At 41.0% G+C, this 13,548-nt stretch overlaps 1 protein-coding gene across 6 annotated transcripts in view; it reads left to right on the top strand.

The window, feature by feature from the left end:
* Nucleotides 1–8,063: 8,063 nt before the first annotated feature.
* OCRL (OCRL inositol polyphosphate-5-phosphatase) overlaps nt 8,064–13,548 on the top strand; it is a 55,887-nt gene continuing 50,402 nt past the window's right edge. For 5 of the 6 annotated variants that reach the window (XM_087860005.1, XM_087860004.1, XM_087860003.1 and 2 more), the window contains exons 1-2: nt 8,064–8,315; nt 8,591–8,661. In XM_087860005.1, coding sequence (XP_087716131.1) covers nt 8,277–8,315; nt 8,591–8,661 — 110 coding nt within the window. In that variant the 5' untranslated portion in view covers nt 8,064–8,276. Of the gene's footprint in view, nt 8,316–8,425; nt 8,662–13,548 lie in introns of those variants that run through there. The other variant, XM_045793838.2, reaches the window with a different exon arrangement.

Raw genomic sequence — 13,548 nt, 5'->3', positions numbered from 1 at the left:
AATCAGATTTTAGATTCATCTCTTCCCTTCTTCATGCCCCTCATGTTGATTTGGAACTCTAGAGTTTATTCAAGACTGAAATAGCAGTGTTGGGGAGGAAGTGTCTACTTCTTGGGCTCTTTATATATTCTGCACCAGCCTTCCTTGGGATATATAGTCACCCTCTCATCAGTCCCTATGGTCATTCATTAGGGAGGCCAATTCCCCATCAGGCCTTTAATGGCACAATCCCTACTGCTATCCAATGCTGCTTCCCCTCATCATGACCACAAGATCCCATCTTCTGTTTTTTTTTAAGGTTTTATTTATTTGTTTGTCAGAGAGAGAGAGCACAAGCAGGGGGAAGGTGTAGAGGGAGAAGCAGGCTCTCCACTGAGCAAGGAGCCCAACACTGTACTTGATCCCAGGACCCTGGGATCATGACCTGAGCTGAAGGCAGATGCTTAACTGACTGAGCCACCCAGGCATCCCAAGATCCCATCTTCTAAGTTCCCTTTTCTACTTTTCTGTTTCTCAGTTCTGAGGCTCTTCTCTACTAGGGTAGAGGGATGGGGTAAGTAACATAACACATCTTGCCCAGAAAGAGTTCTTCCTAAATCTCTTACATCCTGGACTGAGACATAAAACAATAACCTAAAAACCAAGAGCATGTTCTGCCCTTCTTTCGTGACACCTGTGTTGGAGGCGAGACCAGCCTCATGTGTCACTGCCTGCCTTGAGAAGGGTCACAGGATTGAGGATAGAAGGGAGCTAGATCTATCACAGTGTAGATTAAATGTCACAAATAGACAAAAACTCAGTTGAATTTAGCCACAACTCTACTTTCTCTTTTAGGGTTTTTGAAGTATGTACTAGAGAAATCTTTACATGCCATGTAAGAATTTTGATCAGATAAATGCAGCTTATGGGTCTGATGAGTATCACCTTGAGAATTTGTAGAATTTTCATCATTTTTATGGTCTGTATTTCAACATCAGCATCTCTTTGATTTTTTTATGGATATATATTAAACAGCTTATGACCATTTAAAAAAATTTAACACTCTATTAAGGTCAAGACCAAGATGACAAGGTAGCAGTATTCAGCTGAATGATCAGTGGAGTACCTGAATCATAAGCATACCCGTCTGATTGTCACTAACTGCTGCATGTGTTCAGTTCTTAAGGAAAATGCTGGGTAGAACATAAGGTTTGTAAATAGTGGTTTTGGGAAGTAACTGGAAATATATATTCAGGACAGAATCCTTGGAGCCTTAAATGCCAGGCTAACTCCATATTCTTTTGGTTCAGCATCTCCAATTTCTGAGGGGAGAAGGAAAGTAGGCCTGGGTGGGCAATGCCAGACCCAGCTATGGGATTCTCAAAGCAGAAACGAGAGTGAGTCTGGCCTTAGAGAATGAAATAGGGATGGAGGTCAAAAGAAATAAAGAAACCAGCTAGGGTAGGAGTTAAGCAGCAAGTACCAAATTCTATAAGGAATGAAAAATATAGATGGAAATATGTAAATAAAAATGAGCTCTTCTTTATGCTGCTTTGTGTATATGAAAAGTGAGGCTTTTCAACTAGTGGTGATTTAAAAATCTGTTAATCATTTATACTTCTGCTCAGCCTGCCTTTCAGCCTCTGGCTGCTGACTCACCTACATGAAATATTTCCCAGCCTCATCTATGTTAGGCAGGCCTGTTTCTGCCTTTGCAGGCCCTCAGTTCTCTCACTTGTGAAGGCTTCAGCCAGCATCGTATTAAACTTATTAAAATGCATCCACGTCCTGCATTAAATATTTATATTTTTGCTGTAAATTTTTGTAAGGGCTTTTGTCATTTTGCTCTTGAAGTTATTTGCGCATAACTAATTTAATTTATAATGGCTGTGATTTCTCCATAATCATTATGCATACTTGGACATTCTTGGGAAGTGAGAAGATCCAACCTAAAAATTGTTTTCAAAGATAGTGAATTTTTTAATAAATAGAAAATTCAATAATTAATGAACTTGATATGTTATATTTTGTAGCCATTTAATTAAATTATAATTTTTGAGTTTTCCCATTTTCTTTTAGTATTTTCTACTCTCTTCTTAAGATCTCACTTTTTTATTTTGTCTCTCAAAAGCCTGTAAGGTCTAAGCTCTTAGTTCCAGTTGTCTAACAGATAAAAAATAGGCACTGAGCACTGATTTAAGTGTGTGTGTGTTGTGTGTGTTTATGTGGTGTGTGTGTGTGTTCGTGGTGGTGTTGGAGGTGGTGAGACTCATTTTTTCTTGAAGCTAGAATTTCATTTATTTGAATTTTGTTCAACAACCATTTAACCCTTTGCATTGACTGTTTCTTGTATGTAAATGCAGCTATAGGGCATAAGACCTTCATTTAGTTAGGCAAGTTGCCATCTGACGATGATAGGTGAGAGTGATCAGATATATACATTAAGGAATTTACTACAGAATTGACAGAAGTTGAGTTGTTGGATACTATAGATGAAGGTGAGCAGGTTCACCAATAAACCTGAAGTTTTAAACTGAGGTGACTAAACAGTGGTATCATTAACAACTGTAGCTAAGTCAGAAGGTGGTTGTGGATAAAATAATGATTTTAACCAACTTACAAAAATTATTTAACACCTACGTAAGCACTTAAGTAAGCACAGTCCCCAATGTGATACTTAAAATGATACAATAATTTGCTGCTGGATCAGACCTACGGAATGATTACATTGGTCAAGCTTGCTTCCTTCTCTCTGCTGGCCCTAGGCTGAGGGGAATACATATCTTTACCTAACTTTGACTCCAGGATCAGCTATTCCAATGTATCACAACTACCACTTTAGACTCCCTCACCCCATGACTTCTGCTTTGCCTGCTATACTAATTCCCAAGGTTAGTGCACCTTCTTGGTGTATTTTCTCTACTCTTGCTTTTCATCTGCCAAGCATTGCCAAAGAAAATTACAGACTTTGCTGATTTGGACCGCCATAGAAATTCAGGTTATTTGCCTCTAACTGCTCTCTCTCTTTTGCTCTAAAACCCCTTATTTTTTAAAAATATTTTATTTATTCTTTTGAGAGAGAGGGAGAGCGCGCGCACTAGCATGAGCAAGGGAGGGGCAGAGGGAGAGAGAGAAACAGACTCCCTGCTAAGTGGGTAGCAGGACGTTAGGCTCATTCCCAGGACCCCAAAATCACGACCTGAGCCAAAGTCAGACACTTAACCAACTGAGCCACACAGGCACTCCTCTAAAACCCCTTAATTTTTCTGGATTCACTGTCACTCTCCAACAGTGCCTGTTCCTTCCCTCTCCACCGTCTTCAAGTTCCCAAGCCCTCTCTCTCAACTTCAGTTTCAGTAGATCAAATGTGTTAATTCCTGTAGGGCAGTTAACATAATGCCTGACACATAGAGGGTTCTCAATAAATACTTACTGTTAGTCCTGTTAATACTGAATGAGCAGGGGCGCCTGGGTGGCTCAGCCGTTGAGCGTCTGCCTTTGGCTCGGGGCTCGATCCCGGAATGCCCGGATCGCGCCCCACATCAGGCTTCTTCCTGTCCCACTCACCCTGCTTGTGTTCCCTCTCTCGTTGGCTATCTCTCTCTCTGTCAAATAAATAAATAAAATCTTTAAAAAAAATACTGAATGATCAGCATAATGTGTTTGGTTAAAAAGTTCTGACTTTCGAGTCAGCAAACACTAAGTTTGAATCTTGATTTTGACATTTACTAGTTAATGAGCAAGGTGCTAAACCTCTCCATGTCTCAGTTTTCTCACCTTTAAAATGGAAACAATAATATTATTATTTTACAGGGATTTAGTGAGGATTAAATGAAAGTGTATGTAAATCCATGTGGAGAGTGTCTGTCACATGAGTATTCAACATTAGCCACCAGGATTATTGCTGGTATTACTATTATAACATCCACTTATTATTTTTTTGGAGAAAGTCATCATCTCCCCTGTGAGAGACCACAGTTTTTAGTGTCCTCACCTGAATATATTTCCATTTCTTCACAACCTGTTATTCTTTACAACAAATATTTGAGTACCCCACTATACACTGGGCACTGTTTTAGATGCTAAGGATACTGTAGATTTGGAGGAAGAAATCTCTCTCCTCTTCCCTAAAGCTGATTCCTCCATCTATACCTTGGATCCTCATCCTTCCAAACCACCAGGGGATTTTTCTTTTTTTTTTTAAGATTTTATTTATTTATTTGAGAGAGAGAGAGATTGAGCATGAGCCCGGGGAGGGGGGAAGAAGATGCGGAAGAAGCAGGCTCCCCGCTGAGCAGGGAGCCCGAAGCTGGGCTGGATCTTAGGACCCTGAGATCATGACCTGAGCAGAAGGCAGATGTTTAACTGACTGAGCCACCCAGGTGCCCCTGGAAGATTTTTCTTATAACTTTTCTGTTTCCCTCTTCTGGTATTTTAAATGTCTCCCTCTTCGCTGGCCCCTTCCCCCTTTGCTTTAAAATGGCTTCAGGTTTTGTCAAGAATTTCTGACTCTTCTAATTAATTGAATTAAAGTTGTACTTCACTCCTTTTTATTTCCAGGCCTCTTCAGTACATGGTATCTTGTTTCCATTTCCTCACAATACAGTCCCTTCTCATTTCCCTGTCATCTTGTTTCCATCCTCACTACTTACTGAAACCACTTACTTAGTGGTCTCCAGTGACTTCCTTGACACATTCAGAAAGTCTCTCCATCCTCGTTTTTCCATGCAGCATTTGACACTGCTAGCCCTCCCCTACGTATTACTTCTTTGTTTTTCATTTTCATTGATTGCAAACAATTTCAAATGCAGGAAAAGTACATAAAATAATATAACCAATATATGTGCCCACCACCCAGTTCTACTGAATCTTGCAATGTTAACTTTGAAATTGTGTTTAAAGAAATAAATATTATAGATATAGTTGATATTTCCTATATGCCTCTCCCCAGTCTCAATCCATTCCCTCCCTTGAATTTGGCAATAATTATGCCCTTTCATGTTTTGTATACTATTAGTATTTATGTAACCATAAGCAACAGGTAATATTTTCAGACCTTATATAAGTAGTCCACTGCACATGTTCTGCTCTTTTTGCTCAACATTGTATTTTGAAATTTTACTCTGTTAATAGCTCGAATTATTCATTTTAGTTTCAAAATAGTGTTTAACTTCATGAATACCGTGATTTATTTGTCCATTCACCTGCTGATGGACATTTAATTTGCTTCCCTTTTTTTGAGAGTACAAGTAATGCTATAATGAACATTCTTTTTTAAAATTTATTTATGTATTTATTTGAGAGAGAGCATGAGCACACATGCATGCAGGTGGGAGGGAGGGGCAGAGGGAGAGAATCCCAAGCTGACTCTGTGCTTAGTGTAGAGCCCAATGTGGGGCTCGATCCCACAACCCTGAGATCCCGACCCTGAGATCATTGGGAAGGATAAGGATCCAAGGTACAGATGGAGCTGAAACCAAGAGCCTTTGCCCAACTGACAGGAGCCACCCAGGCACCCCTGCAATGAACATTCTTTTACATGTCTTCTTGTGCATAAAGGTTAGAGTTTTGCCTGGGTCTATACCTAGAAATGGAATTTCTGGGTTGAAGCGTATTACATATTCAACTTTATTAGGCAACGTCAAATTTCTCTTCACAGCAGCTCTACCAGTTCATGCTCCTTCTAGCAATGGATCAGGGTTTCATTTGTTCTACATCCTCAACAACACTTGGTGTTATCTGAATTTTTAAATTTTGCCAAATCAATAGTTGTGAAATGCTATTTCATCATTTTAGTTTTCAATTTCTCTGAATAGCATTGAAGTGAAACATCCTTTCATGTCTTTTTTTTAAAGTTTTTATTTATTTAAGTAATCTCTACACCCACTGTGGGGCTCATGGGACTTGAACTCATGACCCCGAGATCAAGAGTCACATGCTCTTTCGACTGAGCCAGCCAGGCATCCCCACCCTTTCATGTCTTTATTGGCTATTTGGGTTTCTTTGAATATGAACTCTTTATTCATAAATTTTGTCAATGTTTCTACTATGTTTCTTCCTTTTTCTTACTGATTTATAAGAAATCTTATACATCTGGACACTTATTCATTCATTAATTTAATCAATATTTTTCTAGTATATACGTTGTTCCAAGAATGTTTGTAGGTGCTGGGAATGTAGCTATGAACAAAACGGACAAAATTTCTGCCCTCATGGAACTTCCATTCTCGTGGGGGAAGGTAAACAGTAGACAAGATCAATAAGTAAAAGAGATAAAATAATGGATAGTGATAAATCCTACGGGAAAAAATGAACATGGAAGATGAATGAAGAGGCATGTTTTTGTGAAAGTGGGTAAGGAGATTACTGAATTGTAATTTTTTTTTTTAAAGATTTTATTTATTTATTTGACACAGAGAGAGAGACAGCCAGCGAGAGAGGGAACACAAGCAGGGGGAGTGGGAGAGGAAGAAGCAGGCTCATAGCGGAAGAGCCTGATGTGGGGCTCGATCCCATAACGCCAGGATCACACCCTGAGCCGAAGGCAGACGCTTAACCGCTGTGCCACCCAGGCGCCCCCTGAATTGTAATTTTAAATAAAGTTGTCTAAGAAGTCCTCACTGAGAAAGTGACATTTGAACAAAGACCCAAAGGAGGTGAAAGTGCAAATAAGCAGCAAGTGCAAGGGCCCTGAAGCAAGAGTGTGCCTAGAAAGGTCTAGGAATAACAAGGAGCTGTGTAACTTGGCAAAGTTGCAGAGAGCGGTGGGAGAGAATTCTGTAAGGTGATGACAGCTAAAAATATAGAACCTCATAGGTTATCCTTTGCCAGTTAAATGTATCAAAAATATCTTCTCCCAGTCTGTGGCTTGTTTTTAACTTGTTTATGTTGTCTTGAAGTATATACATTTTGAAATTTAATGTAGTTAAATGTATCTATCAATTCCTTTATTGTTTGTGCTGTCTGGTGTCTTAAGTAGTCATTCTTATCTTTTATTCCAAGCTCATAAAGATACTCTGTTTTCTTCTGAAAGCTGTAAAGTTTTGGTTTTTCACATTTGGATCTTGAATCCACCTGGAATTGAATCTTTTCTCTATGGTATGAGGTAGGGATCTAGTTTTATAATTTTCTATATGGATGATCAAGAGTCCCGGAACCAGTTAGTGAATAATCCATTCTTTTTCCACTTATTTGAAATGCCACATATGTTGCGTATCAACTTTCCATATATGTGTGTGGATCTGTTTGAGGCTTTGTATTCTGTTCTATTGGTCTGACCAGCTCCACACCACACTGTCTTAATTACTATAGCTTTAAAATCAGTCTTGCTATGTAGTCCACTGTAGATTTCTTGAGCAAGTAAAACACACAATTGAAACATTACTCCAGGAAGAAGTTTCTTATGATTATCAACATAGTAAAATGGTCAAAGGAGAGATCAGGAGAGCTACCAGGAAAGTGATGGGGGGTGCAAATGGAGAGAAAACAAGGAATCTAAAAGTAATTCCAAAGAAAATATTAATAACGTTTGTTGACCAATTCCATACAGAGAAATTAGGATAAAGGAAGAAAGCACATGGCTTCGAAGTTTTAAGCCTGAGTGGCTGTGTTAAATAGTGAGTTAGTTTTGTGTTAACCAGTGGGGTGTGTTGCACAAGGGGTCTGGACCCGGGAAGTGTATTTGGTCGTTGCCTGCTTAGAGATGACCTGGAGGGGACGCAAAGGAAAAGCAAAGATATGAGCTTTGGGGTTTTTTTCTAAAGATTTAGGTGGTGGAAGGAAGAAGAGGAAGGGGAAAACATCTGAGAGGTAGGATAACCAGCAAGGTGCGTTATAACTGTAATAAGGATTTTTTTAGTGGATGATGTAGGTCCTATTGGTCCAACACATTTGAGTTCTTTCATAGGTGTAGCTGTGTTTTGTTTCTGTGGCAATCTTCAAAGCCCACAGAACAATTCCGGTGTCACAGACAGCATTTAAAACGCACTCCTCCCTGGACGTGGTAGAGACGCCCCCGGTCCGTCGGGTCTCTCGCTGCAGTTCCGCAGGTTGGCCGCAGGGGGCGAAATCTGCGGCGGCCTGGAAAACTGGCGGGGGCGCGAGGCGCCGCTCTCTCTCGGGTCAGGCTCTCGGCTCTCGGCTCCTGGTTCCCGGCTCCGGGTTCGCGGCTCCCGGTGCCCTGTGCGGAGCTATTCTTCAAACGACGCGCAGCCGAGGACTGTGGGTGAGGACGGAGGAGGCAGTGTCGTCGGATCCGCCCGCAGTCCGCAGCCCCACTGAGCTCAGAGGCCGCTGGGATGGAGCCGCGGCTCCGGATCGGAGCCCAGCCCCTTGCTGTATCCGCCTGAGGGAAGGGGGAGGGGAGGCCGAGCAGGGCCGGGCGGGGGGGGGGGGAGTGCGGGGAACTGCGGAACGCGGTGGAGGGGTTGGGGGGCTGTGGGGCCCAGAGGCCGAGCCGAACGGGGGAATGGGGCCGGCGCGGGACGCGATGCCTTGGGCAGTGGGGAGAGCGGGCAGAGGGGTGGGAGCCTCTCTCCAACCCGCACCGCGCCACCCCTCCCTGGCCGCGCATCTGGAGGAGACCCTTGACTAGTGCCTGCATACTATCGAGGGTATGGAGATGAAGGGTACTCTTCGGGAGCCCTGCGCCCTGACGCTAGCCCAAAGGAACGGGCAATATGAGTAAGTAACCACCTGATTACCACGAAGTAGGGGAGCCTGCCATTACCTCCCAACCCCAAACCGCGACAGGCCACCCACCCTCCTCCCCCTGAGGCCGCGTGGGCAACAAGTTCAGGCCCAGGTGTGAAGTGCGAGTGCTGTAGCATGGGGCTTTGTCCCCAACTTCCAAGCCGCCAGATCGCTCCTGGCAGTGTGGTTCAGTGGAAGGACTCAACAGGCGGGCGTTGAAGCAGGAAGCCTGGGTTTTCAGTTCCTGCCTCTGCAACTGACATGTGTTGTGTAACCTTGGGCAAGTCAATAATGCTTTCTGGGCCTTGGTGTCCTCATCAGTTAAATAAAAACATTAATTGCCTTTACCTTATAGACTTTGAAGTTGTAGCTGGAAGAAGAATAAATGCAAAAAATGGTTTGCAAAACGTTAAAGTGTTATAGAAACGCTTCGTTGTTAACCTTACAGAAGTGTCTTTTCTTAACCCCATTCAACTGGTTCCTCCAGTCTCCCCACCCCCTATTCCACTTGCTTGAAGGCATATTCATTAATTCAGTAATGGTTTAGTGTACACCAGTAACTGCCTCACTTATTGACTTGACTGATAGAAAAAGTAATGAAACATGTCGAAATATAAACATTTGGCAGTTTATCAGTGTGTGTTACCTTTTATTCTGCCTTGCATTTAGAAGCTCAGTGAATACTGTTGACTGATTGAATAAAAGATTATTTTGATAAGCTGTCACTATAGTTGCTGATCTCACTCCCTTTCCACTAATGCTTCATCTTAAAAGTATCCATGGTGACCACTACATATCATGGACCCTGTCCCTGTGTGCCCAAGCCACCTCCCTTGGTTGTTCATTGGTTTCTTGACATCAGAGTTTAAAAATCATTGGTCACTTAAATCCTGCCTTCTCCCAACATTGGATTCGGCCTAAAAACAGTTTTTCTCAGTCCCTGCTTTTAAATTGTCCATATCCAGTCTGTGTGTAATTTACACAGAGGATATTCCCACTAACCTAGCCTACACTTTTCTGAGACTCTTGGTGCCACTCTAACTGGACATCAGTTGGACCCATGCAGTAGCTTTTCCCTAGGTCCCGTTTGGTCAGCTCTGTTGGTGTGGCAAATTCATGTTGTTCTTCCCAGATTTCACCAAACCCTGGAAGACCAGTTAAATAGTAAATTAAACAGAAAAGTGAATTGAAAAGTGGAATACCACTGCAACTTCCAAAGGCTAGAATGAGTGGAGAGATGTGACCCTTGGGTAAATCAGTAAATTTTTTGCACCTCTGTTTACTCTTCTGTAAAAACAAAATTAGGAGGATTAAGTAAAATAGCTACATTGTTGAGATGACCACAGCCTAGGATGTGGTTCCTTGGTTTGATAGGTTTAGAGCTCTAGTTAGCTAATACGGAAGTGAGCAGCTGGCCTTGGGATAAATGCCTCATTCTATCTGGCCTCCTGTACTAGGAGAACTTTTAAACTTGGAGTGGGGGACGCCTGGGTGGCTCAGTTGGTTAAGCATCTGCCTTCCACTCAGGTCGTGATCCCAGGGTCCTGTGATCGAGTCCCACATTGGGCTCCTTGCGCAGCGGGAATCCTGCTTCTCCCTCTGCCTCTGCTGCTCCCCATGCTTGTGCTCTTTCTCTAACAAATAAATAAATAAAATAAAAAAAAAAACAAACAAATGGAGTGGTAGCTCTCCTGACTATTTCTGTCCTCTCCACAAAGAAATCAAAGTCTTATGTTCCATTTCTGTTTAAGGTACGAGGGTATAGCAACAACTAAGGCTTAATGGCTTGATATGTGCCAGGTACTCTTCTAAGCACTTTCCATGAATTAGTTCATGTAACCCTCATGTGAGGGTTACTGTGAAATTATATTCTCATCATCATCCCCCTTTTCTAGATTATAGAAATTGAGGCACAGAGAGATTAAGTCACTTGTTCGCAGGAAGTAGCATACCTGAGATTTGAACGCATGTAACATTTCAGAATTACACTGTTTGAGAAGTTTCTTTTGAAATCCTTTATTGGAGACACCCAATACTGTCATATCTGTAATCCTCAGATTTTTGTCTCATGGGTACCTTCTCTGACTTGGATTCTTCTCAGAATTTTTTTTTTAATTTTTGGGCTTTTTATCTTAGAACTTGAAGCCTATTATAATCTTTAGTTCTGTAGTTCCTGCTGTCAACCATTGGAGAAATTTAGTTGAGAGAGTAAAATTAAAATTAAAAATAAGAGGTTTTTTTGAAATAGGGAATCAAACACTATTCATTTTTTTTCCAAGGATAATAGATTATGATGCAATCTGTTGTTTAATCTTTAACCTTCCTTGAATAAATCAAAGTATTTCTTAGAGGGGCGCCTGGGTGGCACAGCGGTTAAGCGTCTGCCTTCGGCTCAGGGCGTGATCCCGGCGTTCTGGGATCGAGTCCCACATCAGGCTCCTCCACTATGAGCCTGCTTCTTCCTCTCCCACTCCCCCTGCTTGTGTTCCCTCTCTCGCTGGCTGTCTCTATCTCTGTCAAATAAATAAATAAAATCTTTAAAAAAAAAAAAAGTATTTCTTAGGGATAATGCTGAGTCCACATTCACAATTTGTTACTCTTTTCTGTTTGGCAACTACCAAATTCTAATTTCCATTTTTTTGCCATATACCTATTATTTTTCATCTTTCTGTTCTAAAAGTAATGATTACATGTAAGAAGAATTTTTATACTTATTTTTAGCCCTATTCTTGCTGCAATTTATTTATTGACTAACACATAGTATATATTGGGGAATTGACTTAAATTCCAAGTTTATCTTTGTTTTGTGATGGATTATGGGGAGGTTGCACTTTTTAAATTGAGATATAATTGACATTATATTAGTTTCAGGTGTACAACATAATTATTCAGTATTTGTATATATTGTAAAATGATCACAGTAAGCCTACTTAATATCCATCACCACACAGTTACAAATTTTTTCTTGTAGGAATTTTCAAGATCTACTCTCCTAGTATCTTTCAAATATACAATACAGTTTATTGACAGTAGTCACCATGCTATACATTACATCCCCATGACTTACCACTGATGACAACCACTGATCTGTTCTCTGTATCTATGATTTCAGGGTTTTTTGTTTTTGTTTTTGTTTTTAGATTCTACATATAAGTGAGATCATATGCTATTTGTCTTTCTTTGACTTTTTCACTTAGAATAATGCCCTCAGGGTCCATCCATGTTGTTTGTTTCATGATGGCTTTTTAAAAAATATTTTATTTATTTATTTTTGAGAGAGAGAGAGAGAGAAAACAAGCTGGGGGAGGGGCAGAGGGAGAAGCAGACTCCGGGCTGAGCAGGGAGCCAGATGCAGGACTCGATCCCAGGACCTTACGATTATGACCTGAGCTGAAGGCAGATGCTTAACCAACTGAGCCACCCAGGCGCCCCTTCATGATGACTTTTAACAGTACAATCCAGTCAAAGTTTTACTGCTAATGTTAAACACTCTATTTCTCATCTTTGTTTCTTCGAGATTATATTGGTTTGTGTTCATTTTCCCCAAAGTAAGCTCTTCCGCCTTCACTCTTGCTTTGTCAGTCTTTATCTAGTTTCTGATCTTCATCTGGGTTTATAGGAATTTCTGCTTAACTCATGAACTTTGCAGGCTGAAAGGAGCCTGCCCAGGGGCCCCTGGGTGGCTCAGTTGGTTAAGCATCTGACTCTTGATTTCGGCTCAGGTCATTATCTCATGGGTCCAGAGACTGAGCCCCATGTCCAGCTCTGTGCTCAGTAGGTAGTCTGCTTGAGATTCTTTATCTCCCTCTCCCACTGCCCTTCCCCCCACTCCTGCACACATGTTCTCTCTCTAAAATAAATAAATAAATCTGAAAGGAGCCTGCCTCATATTCCTCTAGTCACCTTAAAATATGAACCCTTGCAAATTAGGCAAGCAGAATCGGAGCAGAAAGACAGCATTAATATTTTTATTTCCCCTTAGTTCTAAGCAGTTCCTTTCCCCATGTTATCTCCTTTAAAGTTAACACATTTGAAAAAAGTTCATAAAGCTAAAACAAGTCCCCCCAAAAGACAACAAACTAGAAATAAAACCCTTCAAAACAATGATATTTTTTAATGTCAGAGGTTGAACAAATTATTTTTAGAAATTTATCTCTGTTTATAGTTTAGTTAAACTGGTTCATTTATTCAACCAATATTTATTGAGCATCTATTAGGCAGGAAGCAAAACCAAGTATGATAAGGTCTTTGTTTTCAAGGAGCTCAAATCAGTGAGGGAAATAAATATAACTGCAGTGGAAGGTGTATGTGCTTTATTAGAGGGTTAAACAAAGGGGATCAGGGTACTGGTTCTGCTTCCGGGAATTAGGAGAAGCTGCTAAGAGGAGGGGGTATTTGAGTTAGGTCTCAGGAAGAAAAGAAGAATGTTCCTGGCAAAAAGAACCACCTGAAGACTGCTTGATTTGGGGAAGCTAAGAGATGTTCAGAATGGTTGTTTACCAGTAGGTCAGACCTTGATTCTGGGCCACTAAGGATAAGTAGTAAATGAAAATTAATATTTCAGGAGTACATAGGAATTTAGAAGTCTTGCATTTCATACTGGGGGGCAAAATTCAGGCGTGTTTACCTAGAGATACCTGCATGAAGTTGGAAACCAGAGTAAAAACAAGGAATGTAAAGGCCACTGGTTGTGATATCTGCTACCCTGTTGGTCATGGGTTATTTTAACTGATCCAGCTGGCTGGGCACCTCTTTTTACTTCTCCATGAACCTGTATACTTGTTTGTAGAGATAGAACCATTCTTTGGTAAAAACCCTTGGGAATATAATCTGAAGGCTAATTTATGAAATTTCTAATTCATTTATTCAACAAACTTG

This window comes from Ursus americanus, chromosome X (genome assembly GCF_024610735.1).
Source record: "Ursus americanus isolate L20-20 chromosome X, mUrsAme1.1.p, whole genome shotgun sequence".
Lineage (NCBI taxonomy): Eukaryota > Metazoa > Chordata > Mammalia > Carnivora > Ursidae > Ursus > Ursus americanus.
This window is presented reverse-complemented; position numbering and strand designations above follow the sequence as displayed.